This window comes from Hypomesus transpacificus, chromosome 16, assembly GCF_021917145.1.
Source record: "Hypomesus transpacificus isolate Combined female chromosome 16, fHypTra1, whole genome shotgun sequence".
In the NCBI taxonomy this organism is placed as follows: Eukaryota; Metazoa; Chordata; class Actinopteri; order Osmeriformes; family Osmeridae; genus Hypomesus; species Hypomesus transpacificus.
This window is the reverse complement of record NC_061075.1, coordinates 5219692-5233638: the sequence shown is the minus strand read 5'-3', so window position 1 is coordinate 5233638 and position 13947 is coordinate 5219692. Positions and strand designations below refer to the sequence as shown.

The 13947-nt window shown below is 42.7% G+C and overlaps 2 protein-coding genes across 3 annotated transcripts in view; one reads left to right on the top strand and one right to left on the bottom strand.

Annotated features, from left to right (window-relative positions):
- The window catches only part of camsap2a (calmodulin regulated spectrin-associated protein family, member 2a), a 43282-nt gene that overhangs the window by 14421 nt on the left and 14914 nt on the right, over positions 1 to 13947 (bottom strand). For both annotated transcript variants that reach the window (XM_047037130.1, XM_047037129.1), the window contains exons 4-5: positions 13811 to 13894; positions 47 to 188 (exon numbers count right to left, since the gene is read on the bottom strand). In XM_047037130.1, coding sequence (XP_046893086.1) covers positions 47 to 188; positions 13811 to 13894 — 226 coding nt within the window. The remainder of the gene's footprint in view (positions 1 to 46; positions 189 to 13810; positions 13895 to 13947) is intronic.
- Positions 3401 to 7113, top strand: LOC124478731 (17-beta-hydroxysteroid dehydrogenase 14-like). Its single transcript, XM_047037134.1, has 9 exons — positions 3401 to 3661; positions 3760 to 3798; positions 3999 to 4096; positions 5262 to 5328; positions 5437 to 5528; positions 5817 to 5921; positions 6019 to 6086; positions 6228 to 6324; positions 6476 to 7113. The coding sequence occupies exons 1-9, from the start codon at positions 3571 to 3573 to the stop codon at positions 6617 to 6619; spliced, it is 801 nt and encodes a 266-aa protein (XP_046893090.1). The 5' UTR covers positions 3401 to 3570; the 3' UTR covers positions 6620 to 7113.

Genomic DNA, 13947 nt, shown 5'->3' with positions numbered 1-13947 from the left:
TTTGGTCCCCGCAAGGGTAGTTAAAGAAGATCACAAACACACACACCTTCCAGTCTGACTAGTTGAGGGCAGTAGAAGTGGATCACGGCAGCCAGGGCACAGCCATCAGTGATATCCTTCAGCAGGTTGTCCACCACAGGGATCCAGGGAACCTGCTGGGAACACGCCTGCTCCTTCCTGTAGCGAGCCTGGGTGGCAGAGACACACACACAGAGATTACAGGTCAGAAGAGGGAGATATATAAACAGAGGCTTTTCACACTTTCACACACATCCATATTTACACAGACAGGTGGGGACTAGGGAGAGTGCAAATATATCTGCCTAGTGTCTCTCATTTGGCATACTCCATACACGTTTTATGACAAAAAGAAATACAAATCATAGGAGGGGAAAAATAAAAAGATCACCACCCAAAAACAGTGTAGATTGAACCATAGAAGGAGATCGTTCATGTGAAAAGTATAACGAGGACTCGTGCAACTCATACATGGATAACTGGAATGCGTTGTCTACACTGATAAAGTAACTCGAAACCAAATTCCATGTAACAAGATCTCCATGCATTAGCCACATGCAATGACCTAAACAGTAACACAAAGAATCTGTAGTGATCTACATTTCACCAACAAGCCTCATGAATAACCACAACCACATGTTCACGTGAAGTGTGTTGATGGCAATGCAGACGTTGAGAGACAGTTACTATGGAGACAGGCAAAAAGTAAAAGGAGAGAGAATAATCCAGAGCAGGACAGCTGACTTACAGGGACTAATTTCATGTACCATTTGGTGGGGGACTTGAGCCGACCAGAAAGAGACAGAGAGGGGAAGAAGGGGGGGAGGAGAGACAAAATGAAAGACAAGAAAGTGAGGGATTATCACGTCAGATGAGGCTTGTTCCATCAAGTAGATCCTCTCTTAAGAACAGTGCACCAAAAGCTAAGATGAAGATCCTTGACAGGAATTGACCTCAATAGGGGGAAGAAGAGGTCAGCAAATTTACACAGAACCCCCCCTGCAAAAAAAGTGTGTTTGTGTGCGTTAGTCCATGCGGCTGTTTGTACACATTTCCCATCCTAAACTCACCACACTGTGCCACACTGACAATTTAAGCTGACTACAGTGAATTTCCTTTGTAATACTGGATGTCTTTGCAGGAGGGGATTGGGGATAGTCTTCTGCACTTAAAAAGCTTTCTTCAAAGAGGACTGACCTCTTTTTAAGCACCACTCTAACTGGGCGCTAACTGCTGTACTTAAATACTTCAAACATGAACACTCCTTCCTCGATGGAAAAACCTGAGATGAACCATGAACTGGTCAGTTGCTGGCTGATTAAAAGGTCACTTATAGCATTCCGGCTGATTGAATGGCCCAGTAGCTCTTTGAATGCTAATGCAAGTCATCCATCCATGCATGACACTTATATACTCAGTAGCTCACAATAGTATCTATTGACTACTTTATCTACTAGGGTAATGTCATTTTTGTTCAAGATTTGATATATATTTTCATCTTTGCATTGAAAAAGCCCCTTCACCAAATAACTATCCAGATAGATATTTTAAAAAATTGTTTTAAACAACTGCAATTTAAGGAATAAAGTTTCAAGCATCATTCTTCACCACTAAGAAAGTGTTGTGACACCATGTTAGATAGAAGCTAACTGGCATCAATTCACCTCTCCAGGCACAAATGGCCCAAACTGACAGGCTGTTCCCCATTCTTGACCCTGCAGAGGTAACACCACGGACAGGGTGGGTGGTAAAAGAGGAACTGCAACATTTGATTGTTGGGAAGATGAGGGATGAGTGGAAGGGGGGCTAGAGAATAGGAGGAGGGAAAATCTTCCAAGAAATGTCACTTTACTGTAATCAAATCAAATCCAATTTATTTGTGTAGCCCTTTTTACAAGCAGTGTCACAGAGGGCTTCACTTACGCCCATAGCGCTGCCCCTTCAACCAACCTAAACCCTCAAGGAAGACAAGTCAAATCTCCCAATAAAACAAATTGACAGTCAACCTTGGTAGGAGCAATTTGGTGAGGGATCCCCTCCTCCAGAGACAGTTGGTGACAGAGAGATGCAGACCATAGGCTGAACAGTCATATATCAAAAGTAGATACAAATGACGCATGCAAACAGGTCAGGGGCAAAAAAGGTGAGAAGGATACGGTGAACCCCCGACCCTCTAGAGGGGTCCAGGGGCATGCTCCCCCGTAAGAAAATGTATTACATCTTAAAGTTAAACGCATCGATATGGTGCACTTTGAGAGCAAAATTAAGAGGCTAGATTTATGTATAATCTGTGTCTTGTAAACAATGTCTTGTAAACAATGTCATTTCAGAAGAAGCCAAAACAAGATGTTGCCTGAAGGCCAAGGTTGTTAATAAATATGCATGGGAGTCGCCGCAATGTAACTTGGGGGGTCACGTCCCCCTCACTTAAAAAAAAAAGTTGTTTGGACCCCCCCACATTTGCGATCAAAATATCAGTGTATGACTGTTCTACTAGTCCAGCGATCTTTCCATTGCTTCACAATCAAATCTGTTCCACTTAATCAGTAGGGAGAATACTTTTTTGGGCTGTGCCATTTAGGGAAACTGATTCAACCACCTAAACCATGTATTTTCTGAAAGCTTACATCCTAAGGATGTGATCTGTGAAAAAGACTACAGGTTTGAACACACATTTGAGAATTTTTGAACTGTCCAGTCATTCTTTAGGGATATGCTAATTTTGTATGTAACATACATTATTAGGCTACTAAACCTATACCAATTGTGAATTTGATATGCTGATAACATTCAATGCATGTCTCCTGATATAGCCTAGGTGGTTGAGATTGAGAGTGAGTCAGAGGCAGGGGCAGCATGCAGCGACAGTGGAGACAGCTCTGTTGCTGAGATGAGTGCTGAAAGGTGACAAGTAGTTGAAGATGTCCCATTGCTTATTGGGAAGATTAGTTTTCAAAATAGTTTAATGTCCAGCCCCTCAGTATATTTATATCAACTATGGTAAATAGTTGTGGTAAATGCACCAGAATGGAAATTGCATCTACATCTTAAAAAAAACTCTGGGGGAGAAACCCCAGAGCCCCCGGCAAAATGTGTCCCCCTAACTCTCAAAATGCTGCTGACGGCAATCTAAATATGTAACTGATTTGGCATAATTTCCATGAGCTAAAATAGCTCGCAGTATAAAGCAGTGGACGTTGGTGTGATTCGTTTTTTAGCTGTCGTGCAATCGAATCCCACTTCATGCGAGCCTGCAAATGTAATATTGGGAATTTGTGACGAATCTGGTGATAGAGGCAGACGGCAGCTGCTGCTGATAGGGGAACGCACAGCTGGGAAACCAGTGAAACCAGTTAGTTTGGAAACCAGTTAGTCTGGAAACCAGTAAGTCTGGAAAACAGTTGGGCAATGACACCGGAAATTTTCCGAGAGTGCAGTCCTCCCCTATTAAACAATCTCTGGTCAAGTCCTACGCACGTTTAACTATCGACGAGAGATATCGGTTGGTGCTGGCTTGTCTGCTGCGTCATCATTAAAGTTGACATTCGCGAGATGACTAGCGCCGCTTTGCGTTACGGTAACAAAGTTGTGATTGTAACTGGGGGCTCAAGGGGGATTGGCAGAGGTATTGTCAAAGCCTTTGGTAAGACACGGAGTTTACTACTAATTCGTTTTGATTTAAATTGAATTTTATTGAAGATTTGGGTCAGAGTGTGAACTAATATTTATTTTCTATTGCAGTGGAGAATGGGGCAAAAGTCGTGTTTTGTGCCTTAGAATGTAAGTCTGAACAAAGGTTCTATTATTATAATGTGATTGTCGGCGTCCCAAACAATTACGTATATTCTTGTATAACATTCTGTAATACAATTATGTGCGACTGCAGTAAACAATCAGACTGTATACATTAATTACATAACTTAAATATGCTACACAGCATAGGGGTCGTTCAATTTTATTTTCGATCCATCTATCTCCAGTGGACACCGCTAAGGCGTTAGAGGCGGCGCTCAACCAGGATGGGCCAGGTTCATGTAAATTCGTGTCGTGTGACATATCAAACGAGGAAGACATCAAGGTAAATAATGTGGTTGATCTCGTGATATAACGTAACGTAATGAAAACAGGATGTGTTCTCAGTTGATCACGGTCACTTATAGCACTGATAGTGCACTTTCCTTTTATATAGGGTAACCAGACGTCCTCTTTTACCCGGACATATCCTCTTTTTGAGACCTAAAACATTTGTGGTTTTCTGGGTCTTTCACAAACAAGTTATTAGGCCCTTACAAGTTTTTGGAAAGGGTATCTCCCTTACGTCCCACCTTCTTGCGCGAGTTCTGACTGTAGAGAGAACTGTCATTGGTCAACCGCCTTCTCAGTGTTGCCAGATGTACGATAATTATCCTCCAAATACGATCATTTTGAGCCTTTGGTATAATACCATTTCCAATCTGGCAACAATGTGAGCACCTTGCCGCCTTTGTTATCATTATTGCTTGAATATATGAGGAACATTTTCTTATTTTAATATGTGACTATATAAAGAATGTATTATTTAGAATTCTGTATTTGTAATCATAATTTTTTAATATATGGGCAACACACATTAGAAATTAATTAAATGTTTCCTCTTTTTTTACAAACTGAAATCTGGTCACCCTATTTCATATAGGCTTAATTTTAGAATTTTTGTCATGGACTCTGAAATCGTTTGATTCATCACTTCCCCCCTCCCAAAGAAAGATGTATTATAATATTTCAACACTTGTGTTGTCTGATCATCATTTAGCAGAACATTCTCAGTCTGCTTGTGAACCGAAGCACAAATGTTCTGTAGTAGGGGCCGTTATAGAAATAATTCAGACTGTCCTTAAACAAATTCATATGAAATGTTCACACGCATTCAGACTACTGAAAACTCACATCCACATATCTGACATGCTCTCATTGACACATATGAAACCCATTCACATGAAATGTTTACAAACATTTCTTGCGATATTTCACAAACATTTATTTTTTATTATTATTTTTTCAACCTTTCGTGAGCTTTCAAACCTTTCAAAAAGAAAGAATTCACAGGTGACGTGACACAAAAACGTTTCTGTTTTTTTTTTCAAAACTTTTATTTCGAAAATAATAGACGGCCTGATCCATTTAGGACTAGAGTTAGTTATGTATCTATCACAAATCAACTACCAATATGCTCCTGACCATTTTATCTACCTTCCTATTCACAGCGAATGATTACTGTGACAGTTGAGCAGTACGGTCAGATAGACTGTCTGGTCAACAATGCCGGGTGGCGTGAGTACAGCTGCATTGATTTGGAGAGTCAAGATACAGTGTTATGATTCTTTCTTGAGTTTATCGTTCTGTAGATAACAACACACCCGTATGTTCTCCCTGCCTCAGACCCGCCTCACAAATCCACGGATGAGACGACAGCAGATGAGTTTAGATATCTCCTCAATCTAAACCTTATCAGCTACTTCCTGACGTCTAAAGTAATTATTCACCTTTTAACGTATCTGTGTGTGTCTGACAGAGAGTGTGCGAGTGAGTGTGTGTGTGTGAGAGAGTGTGTGTATGTGACAAAGAGAGAGAATGACAGTCTGTGAGAGTATGTGTGTGTGTGCGAAAGAGAGAGAGAGGGTGTGAGTTAGTATGTATGAGTGTATGTGTGTAAAAGAGTGTGTGTGTGTGTGAGAGAGAGAGAGAGAGAGAGAGAGAGAGAGAGAGAGAGAGAGAGAAGGAGGGAGCAATGTTGTGGTGATATATCCCCTGCTTCCCAGTATGCCTTGCCCCATCTGCGAGAGCGCCAGGGGAACATCATTAACATATCCAGCCTGGTGGCCTCCATAGGTCAGAAGCATGCTGTACCTTACGTAGCCACCAAGGTGATTTTAAGAACATCCCATTACATCTTCATCTCCTATCTGGCTTTTGAAACCGTAATCTGAAGCTGCATGGGGGGTGTTTACTTTAATCCACAAGGGGGCAATCATTGCTATGACCAAAGCTATGGCAGTGGATGAGAGTCGCTATCAAGTCAGAGTCAACTGGTAAGAACATGTCAAAATGTAACAAAACCCAATGATTAACTCAATTTATTAGCAGCTTTATTTTTTTGATTCCGAATCTTTTTCTGCGTCTTCTTGGGAATGTTAATATTTCCCTTCTTCCCCATCTGCCGTCGCTGCCAGTATTTCTCCCAGTAACGTGATGACGCCACTATGGGAGGAGCTCGCAGGTCAAACAGCAGACGCCGCAGCTACAATAAGAGCAGGAGAAAACGCCCAGGCAAGTTTCTCCTGGGAAGCAAGCCAAGAAAAACATGGCTGATATTTTGTTTGGAACTGAAAGGTTGTGGGTTGGAGTATTTATTTCTTTAATGGTATAATTAACTTGCACGATGCCTCTGCTCAAACACGTTCCACCGCTCCTTCTACAGCTTATTGGTCGGATGGGGACCGAGGTTGAGAGCGGGCTGGCGGCGCTGTTTCTGGCGGCGGACGCCACCTTCTGTACAGGGATAGAACTGCTCCTGAGTGGGGGGGCTGAGCTCAACTATGGATTCAAGAGTCAGGTCCCATAAGATAGTAGCAGAGCCCGTCTACGGAGAGCCTGTCGACTCCCCATTGAGCCCCATTGTACCGAATTTGGTTGCAGTTCCACCAGAGTTCCACTGGGGGTAATTGTGAGCGAGTGCAAAATGAATGGGAGTCTATGGAGCTAAACGGCAACATTTGTCTCTTTCGACTGATTGCCGTTCTCAGAAATTTCAGATTTGATTGTAGTTTTTGCATGTTCAACATAGATTATAGGTCAAAAGTTAAATTAACGAGTACTTATGTCCTTTCAATTTCTTACAGGGTGAGTCGTTGTCGCCCATAACATGCTAGCATTCTGCTAATGAATGCTGATTGGTTAGTGAAGGACTGAGTATGACCAAAGATCCCGCTTGATGGCATCCGAAGCGGAACCAGAATGTCAGAGCATTAGCAACATTAGCAACAACATTAGCAAGCCAAAACTCTTTCTAGCATGTGTATTGACAGGGAGAGCCTGTCAGCTGTGTTGTCGATGCCTCGAGAGAAAAAAGGAAGTGACCAGAGCTTGCCGTAAAACAGTATCTCTTGTCGTACGATGTGTATGACGTCATTTACATTTTAAAAGGCTTTTTAAGATAAAAAAGCGACTTAAAAAAAATCTAACACCCAGCAGTGTGTATTTTATTTGCCTCTCTTTTCAAATTCAACATTCAAATTACTAAACAAAAAATTATATCCTGAGAAAAGTGGATTTTAAGGGGTATAGCTCCATAGACCTCCATTTATTCTGCACTCGACCGTTAGCGCACTCATAGGGAACTATAGTGGAACTTCAACCAGTTCAGAACCTGGAAGTTTCCTGAGAGTGTCAGTTCTCCCCTATTAGAAATTCTCTGATAGTAGCCTAGATCCAAAGAGCCGCGAGACTCCGTGGGACATTCAATAACATGAATTTTATAATGATAGGTTGCTGTCGTCGATTATTTACCTTAACCAAAAACAAACAGTAACGCACTAGTTACTAGTTACCTAGTACTAGTACCTAGTTTATTGCTGTACGCAAACTACATGTTTGGACTAAACATATTTAATCTTGTTTACATTTACATTCAAGAGCATCTGCTAAATGACTAAATGTAAATGTACATTTAGTCATTTAGCAGACGCTCTTATCCAGAGCGACTTACAGTAAGTACAGGGACATTCCTCTGAGGCGGGTAGAGTGAAGTGCCTTTCCCAAGGGCACAAAGTCATTTTGCACAGCCAGAATCGAACCAGAAACCTTCTGACTAGCCCGATTCTCTAACCGCTCAGCCACCCGACTCACCTGACGTTTAAACTAAATAGCCTATATTTCCTATGTTATTTCTATCAAACAGAATCCGACTAAACAACTGAAATTAGTTTCCCGCCTTCATTTGAGGGCAAAATTGTTTTTGGAGCTTTATGTTAAATAAACATACCCTTTTTTCAATTGGTAAAACCTTGTCTAGTGAAGATGATGTGAAAATAAATGTGCGTACGCCTAAAATGGCGTACGCACACAAAAATTCAGATTTATAAAACCGTGCGTACGCACACCTGTACGCAATGTTCCCTTTATAAATCACAGATTACCCACAGTGTGCTACGTGAATCAGCATTGTACCCCGCCCTGAACACGCCCATTTTTTACCATAAATAGTCAATGATTCTGCTGATTCTGCACCTTATGAATGCTAATCTAGTATCTCATCATGACCCTGGCATGCGATTGTTCTTTAGGGTGAATCATAGCGCATGACAATTTCTCAGACACTGTTAGCCTATTGGTGGAGCCCGAAAACCTTTGCATTTGGAGGCCGGTAGATCACCAATTAAAAAAAACTGTGCGAGTGGCGTCAACTGTGCCAGTGATACCGCGAGTGGAGATACAATTTGAAAACAAAAGCGTTTTGTTATGAACAGTAATCTATTAAAGTCTGGACTGATAACGAGGACGTGGAGTGTAGCGATTGCGCGGTAGCTTAACGACTGTATTTCCTGTTTTTGACATATGTTGATATATGCATAGTATTAAAGAAATACATTTAGTTATACACTGTATTCTGCAGTTATTTAAAGGTGGGATATGTGTTGTTATCTGCATTCCATGCATTTCCCCCTCCTGCACTCCGGTAGAGGACAATATGATGGTGAGACAGCGCTGAATTTTGATAAAAAAGTTGAGTTGATTGTAAGGTGCTTATGGAACAATTATCATTCAGTACAAACTAAAATAATACTGCTGGATTAAATCTTCATGATAATGATGAAATTGAGTGAAATTGAATTCTCCCGGTGTTCCCGATGGCCAGTCCGCTACTGGGCATGCCTGACCAAATTGGGCCATTTTGGAAATCTTATTGGGGAACCCTGGCATTCACCCAAAAAATTCATTCATTCAACAAACGGGATTACCTGTGATGAACTACTTTATTTCAAAGCCAAAAGCATCACTTACTGTAAAGCTAACACACATCCAATAGACATCATTTTTTATATGGTTTTAAAATGGTTTCAACTAGATGATCTGAGATGGGTCTGTAAACCTCTCCCCACTTTGCCTCTGATTGGCAGTGAGGTTTAGGCATTAGGAGTGATGATTGGTCTCAGAGCCAGTTGTAAAGTTGTGAAGCACTGGTAAAATGCTGTGTTGGCCACACTACCGGAGTGCAGGAGGGGGAAATGCCCAACTGCATGGAATCCAGATAACATCACATATCCTACCTATAAATAACTGCAGAATACAGTGTATAACTAAATGTATTTATTTAATACTGTGCATATATCATCATATGTCAAAAACTGGAAATAGTTGTTAAGCTACCGCGCAATCGCTACACTCCACGTCCTCGTTATCAGTCCAGACTTTAATAGATTGCTGTTCATAACAAAACGCTTTTGTTTTCAAATTGTATCTCCACTCGCGGTATCACTGGCACAGTTGACGCCACTCGCACAGTCTTTTTAAATTGGTGATCTACCGGCCACCAAATGCAAACGTTTTCGGGCTCCACGAATAGGCTAACAGTGTCTGAGAAGTTGTCATGCGATATGATTCACCGTAAAGAACAATCACATGCCAGGGTCATGATTAGATACTAGATTAGCATTCATGAGGGGCTTTGCATTGACTATTTATGGTAAAAAATGGGCGTGTTCAGGGCGGGGTACAATGCTGATTCACGTAGCACACTGGGTAATCTGTGATTTATACAGGCAACATTGCGTACAGGTGTGCGTACGCACGGTTTTATAAATCTGAATTTTTGTGTGCGTACGCCATTTTAGGCTTTTGGGCATACATACACTTTTAGTAAGAATCCTACGCACAGTTTTATAAATGAGACCCCTGGACAGGTTTAAGTCAAGGCTAAAGCTGAGATTATTTCTCCCAAACTATCCCGCCATCCTCCACTCCAATCACATGTCCATCCTCCCTCTCTTATCCTGACATCCTCAAATCATACATGTTTAATCAAGCCCCGCACAGATTTGCCACCAGAAAGGATTACCGAGCCCCAACATTGCTGAGCAAGGACTCTAAGTTGACCACAAGTACCTTCTGTAAACTGCGCTACAGCACAGAAGCTTAAAATAAAAGCCAGTCTGACCCCGTCAGCTTTTCCCCGTTCCGATGACTGCGGCACATCTGTCTTTTCGTGGGTGTGTGTGTCCCTCAGTGAAGCCCTTGCACCCCCCCCCCCCCGTTCCAACGAGCATGAGCGTTTGGGGCATTGGGAGGAACTGGGACCGAGATGGCATTCAGATGGCAGTGCTTGAGGAAAGGGAGGGACAGGAGAGACTGTAGCGGGCAGGAGGACGTCTGCTGGATGCAAGGGTGTAGGTATGTTTTCAAAGCTGGGTGGGACAGCTTTTGTGGCCACAGAGGATGCGCCGTTAAATATGATTTTCTTAATAAAAAGTGTGTGGTTGTGTGTGTGTGTGGGGGGGCAGCTAACAGATTAGCTGTAAAAAGTGGGTGGGACATTTATGTTTAATGACACCTGCGCCCATGGTTAGAAGTGTCCTTGTGTGTTTCTGTACCAGGGCACGTCACAATTTAGCGACGGCTGCTGCTTGGCCTTTCTGGCTAGTCAGAGGCCCACACCAATCAAATCTGCCGTGTTAAAAAGCATTTCTTGTGCTACTTTTAAGGAAAATAATAAGTTAGTAGCCTAATGGGTGTTGAAAGTAATGTCTGATTGGATGGTCAGGTTTGAAATTATGAATGATATTTACCTTCAAAGGGACAAACTCAGCTAGACATGGTTTTCAAAATATACCAGCTGAGTTCATTTTCGTTTCTCAACTTGTCATGGGGTAACTACAGCACCCTGTCACACACTGATACTGTGCAACCAAGGTCTTACTGTACCCCCAATGACTGGTTCTCTGGGGGGGGGGGGGGGGGGGGGGGGCACTCTGGGACAGTTGTGCTCTGCTCAGGCATGTGGCCCTCAGAGCTGCCTCTGGAGTCTGACAGGTCACATCAGCATCAAACAGGGACCACAGGGAGCTCTCACACATTTGCACTCATGCTTACACTCACTCACTCCCACGCACACACTCACACTAGGGTTAGGTACAGCGCTTGACATTAAAATGTTTGCTCACCAGCCACTGTGGCTAGTGGTTTTCCAAAGTTACTAGCCACTCAGTAATTTCATTAGCCACAATTTTGTTGTTGGGAAATTAAGTTTTATTTGATAAAGTTGACTACGGTTTGCTACAATTGACTTGAATAACTAGTTTTACAATCTACGGTTTGCTACAATTGACTTGACTAACTCGTTTTACAATCCTTTCACATGTAAATTACCATTGTCAACACCCAAATAAAGATTATAAAAAAAAATGTATATGTACAAAATATATGAACTAAACTGAAAAAACTCACAAGCAAAACTTTGTAAACTTAAGTATTTATCATAAAAAAAACGTTATTTTTGTCTGACCAATTCCAATTCCCAAATGTCCTACAAACAAATGTTTATCTTATATTGTATGTTTGTGTATGTGTGAAAGCGAGAATGAATGTTGAATGAGTGTGTTCCACTACTTCCACGGTCAATGCGTGAGGCTTGACAACCCTGCAATGAGTTTATTATTTTAGATGTGTTTTGAGAAGACTAGCCTATAACAGGGTTGCAAACTTTTCAAAAAACCTTTGAGTGAGATTTGGTGGGGCTGTCACAGTTACAGTGAACCTGGCTCCACCCGTGCAGGGTTTAGATCTCGGCAGAAGGCAACACAGAAGACTAGTAGAGGCCGACGATTTTATTATTTTATTATTCAGTAAAAACAAGTATCTGCAGCCCCGCTCAGCCTGATTAGCAACCGGTGCGTCGAAACCCTCCTTCCGATCCACCCCGCGACAGGGCCAACCAAAGTTTTGCTGCGCAACCCAGCCCGAGACGAGATTTCACGGGTGTTCCTTGTTCGCGCGTCGTGAGTTGAGTCAGTGTATCTACGCCTCGTCCATAAATGGTTACATTGTTAGCAGAACTACTTGTTCGTTTCCTTCTCAGCGAAAAGAAATACAATGTGTGGCGTGAGAGCGAGTGAATTGGTTGAAATACGAGAGAGTTGGCAGCCCTGCTACAATAAAAAAAAAATATTGAGATATATAATTCCACCCGCCGAAGTGGCTAGTAAGACTGACTGCTTTACCCGCCACAGACAAATTCTATTTTGGCGGATGGTAATGTCATGCCCTGGTTGGGTATCGTTTGGGTTTTTACAGTACTGGTGCCAAATCGATACTTTTAAAACGTTTCCGGTGCCTGAACCGATACTTAAAAAAAAGAGCAAAAGAACAAAATGATGGTAGATGACATACACTCACTCACACACACACTGTAAACCTGTTTGCTAAAAACTGCATGAGAACACAGTCACATTCTGCATCATCTAGCACCATGCACGTGAGCACACATACACTTGATCTCTCTATCTGTCTGACACACACACACACACCATACGTCATTCAGGCCCCTGTCAGTGGGGAGTTCTTGGCTCCAGGTCTGAGCAGGCACACACATGCTGGGTTTGGGCAAGGGGAGCCCCTCTGGGCTGTAACACCAACAACAGAGAGAGGTCACCAGAGGTGTTGTGACATAATAAGATTACTGGAAGAAACAGTGACTTCCTGTGGCTTGGATGCGCTTGGATGAGTAACTATAATCTCCCGAGGGGGGGCGGTCAGATTAGGGAAAACTGATGTGGTTTGTGGCCTGCCCCATGGAAGGGTGAGGGGAAAGGAGAGGAGATTTTTTGAAGGGGAGATGGCATTTTTAGCCTGCCCCCATGTTGCCTATGCCTAAATCCATCTCTGAGTGGGGGAGAGCAACAGACTGGAGAGAAGGACATCATCTCATATGTTTTGCCCTGACAGTTGTGCTGTGTCATTGTTACGGTGGGGGATGAGGGAGGGAGGGGGGGGTGTACGGGTCAGCCCCTGCACCTTCCTGTCAGAACGTAACAAGACCAATCAGTCTATGACTAATACCAAGGACGGCATTGTCAAATGCAAAAGGTACATTGCCGGACACTAACTCACACAAACAGGAAGGGCATGCACCTACAGTAAGGTATTACAAGTCTTGATTCTCAAAAGTCTTTGACCTGTGTGTGTGTGTGTGGGTGTGTGTGAGATGTTGCTGAAAGAACTGCTCTGTAACGCGCTTTTTAAACAACTTCAATGGCCTTTATCTTTTGTAGAGAAGCTGCATCAGCCATGTTGCTAAGCCACAGGGACACACAGACTGTACATACGTCAACATTGAGATTTGGTTTTCCTTCTTCATGAGGCGCTTGGAGAAGATGAGTTATTTCAGTTGTGCATGTGATTGATGTAGTTCATCCACTTAAATCCATTAAGGGTTTCTAAGAACTCCCTTCGTAACCAAATGGGACTGTCAATCACATTAGCGATGCGTACTAGTCAATCTGCACTGACTGGATTGCTAATGCTGACAGCAGAGAAGAGAGGTGAAGGGAGGCGAGGAGAAGAGAGGGGAGGAGCGGGAAGGAAAGGAGTGGGAAGGAGAAGAGAGGGAAGGGGAGGAGAGAGGAGAAGAAGAGAGAGGAGGGAAGGAGAGGGGAGAAGAGAGGGTAGGAGAGGTTAGAGGAAGAAAAGAGAGAAGTGTGAAGGAAAGGAGAGGGGAGGAGAGGAGGGGAGGAGAAAAAAGAAACTTCTAGGAAATACTCACCCGTGGACTCCCAGCAGACTCAATGCTCTGTGTTTCGTTCTTCCTTTGCTCCTGAACGATGATTTCTTTCAGATACTCGTTTACCTGTGTAATCAACCATCAAACTGCTTCATAAAAATTCTGTCAGAAAATGATTT

Bases quoted from the DNA above. Each gene is read 5' to 3' on its own strand.
- LOC124478731 (XM_047037134.1), top strand. From the start codon at position 3,571: ATGACTAGCGCCGCTTTGCGTTACGGTAACAAAGTTGTGATTGTAACT. The intron at 5,529-5,816 runs GTAATTATTCAC...CCTGCTTCCCAG, and splicing joins GCTACTTCCTGACGTCTAAA to TATGCCTTGCCCCATCTGCG. The intron at 6,087-6,227 runs GTAAGAACATGT...CGTCGCTGCCAG, and splicing joins TATCAAGTCAGAGTCAACTG to TATTTCTCCCAGTAACGTGA.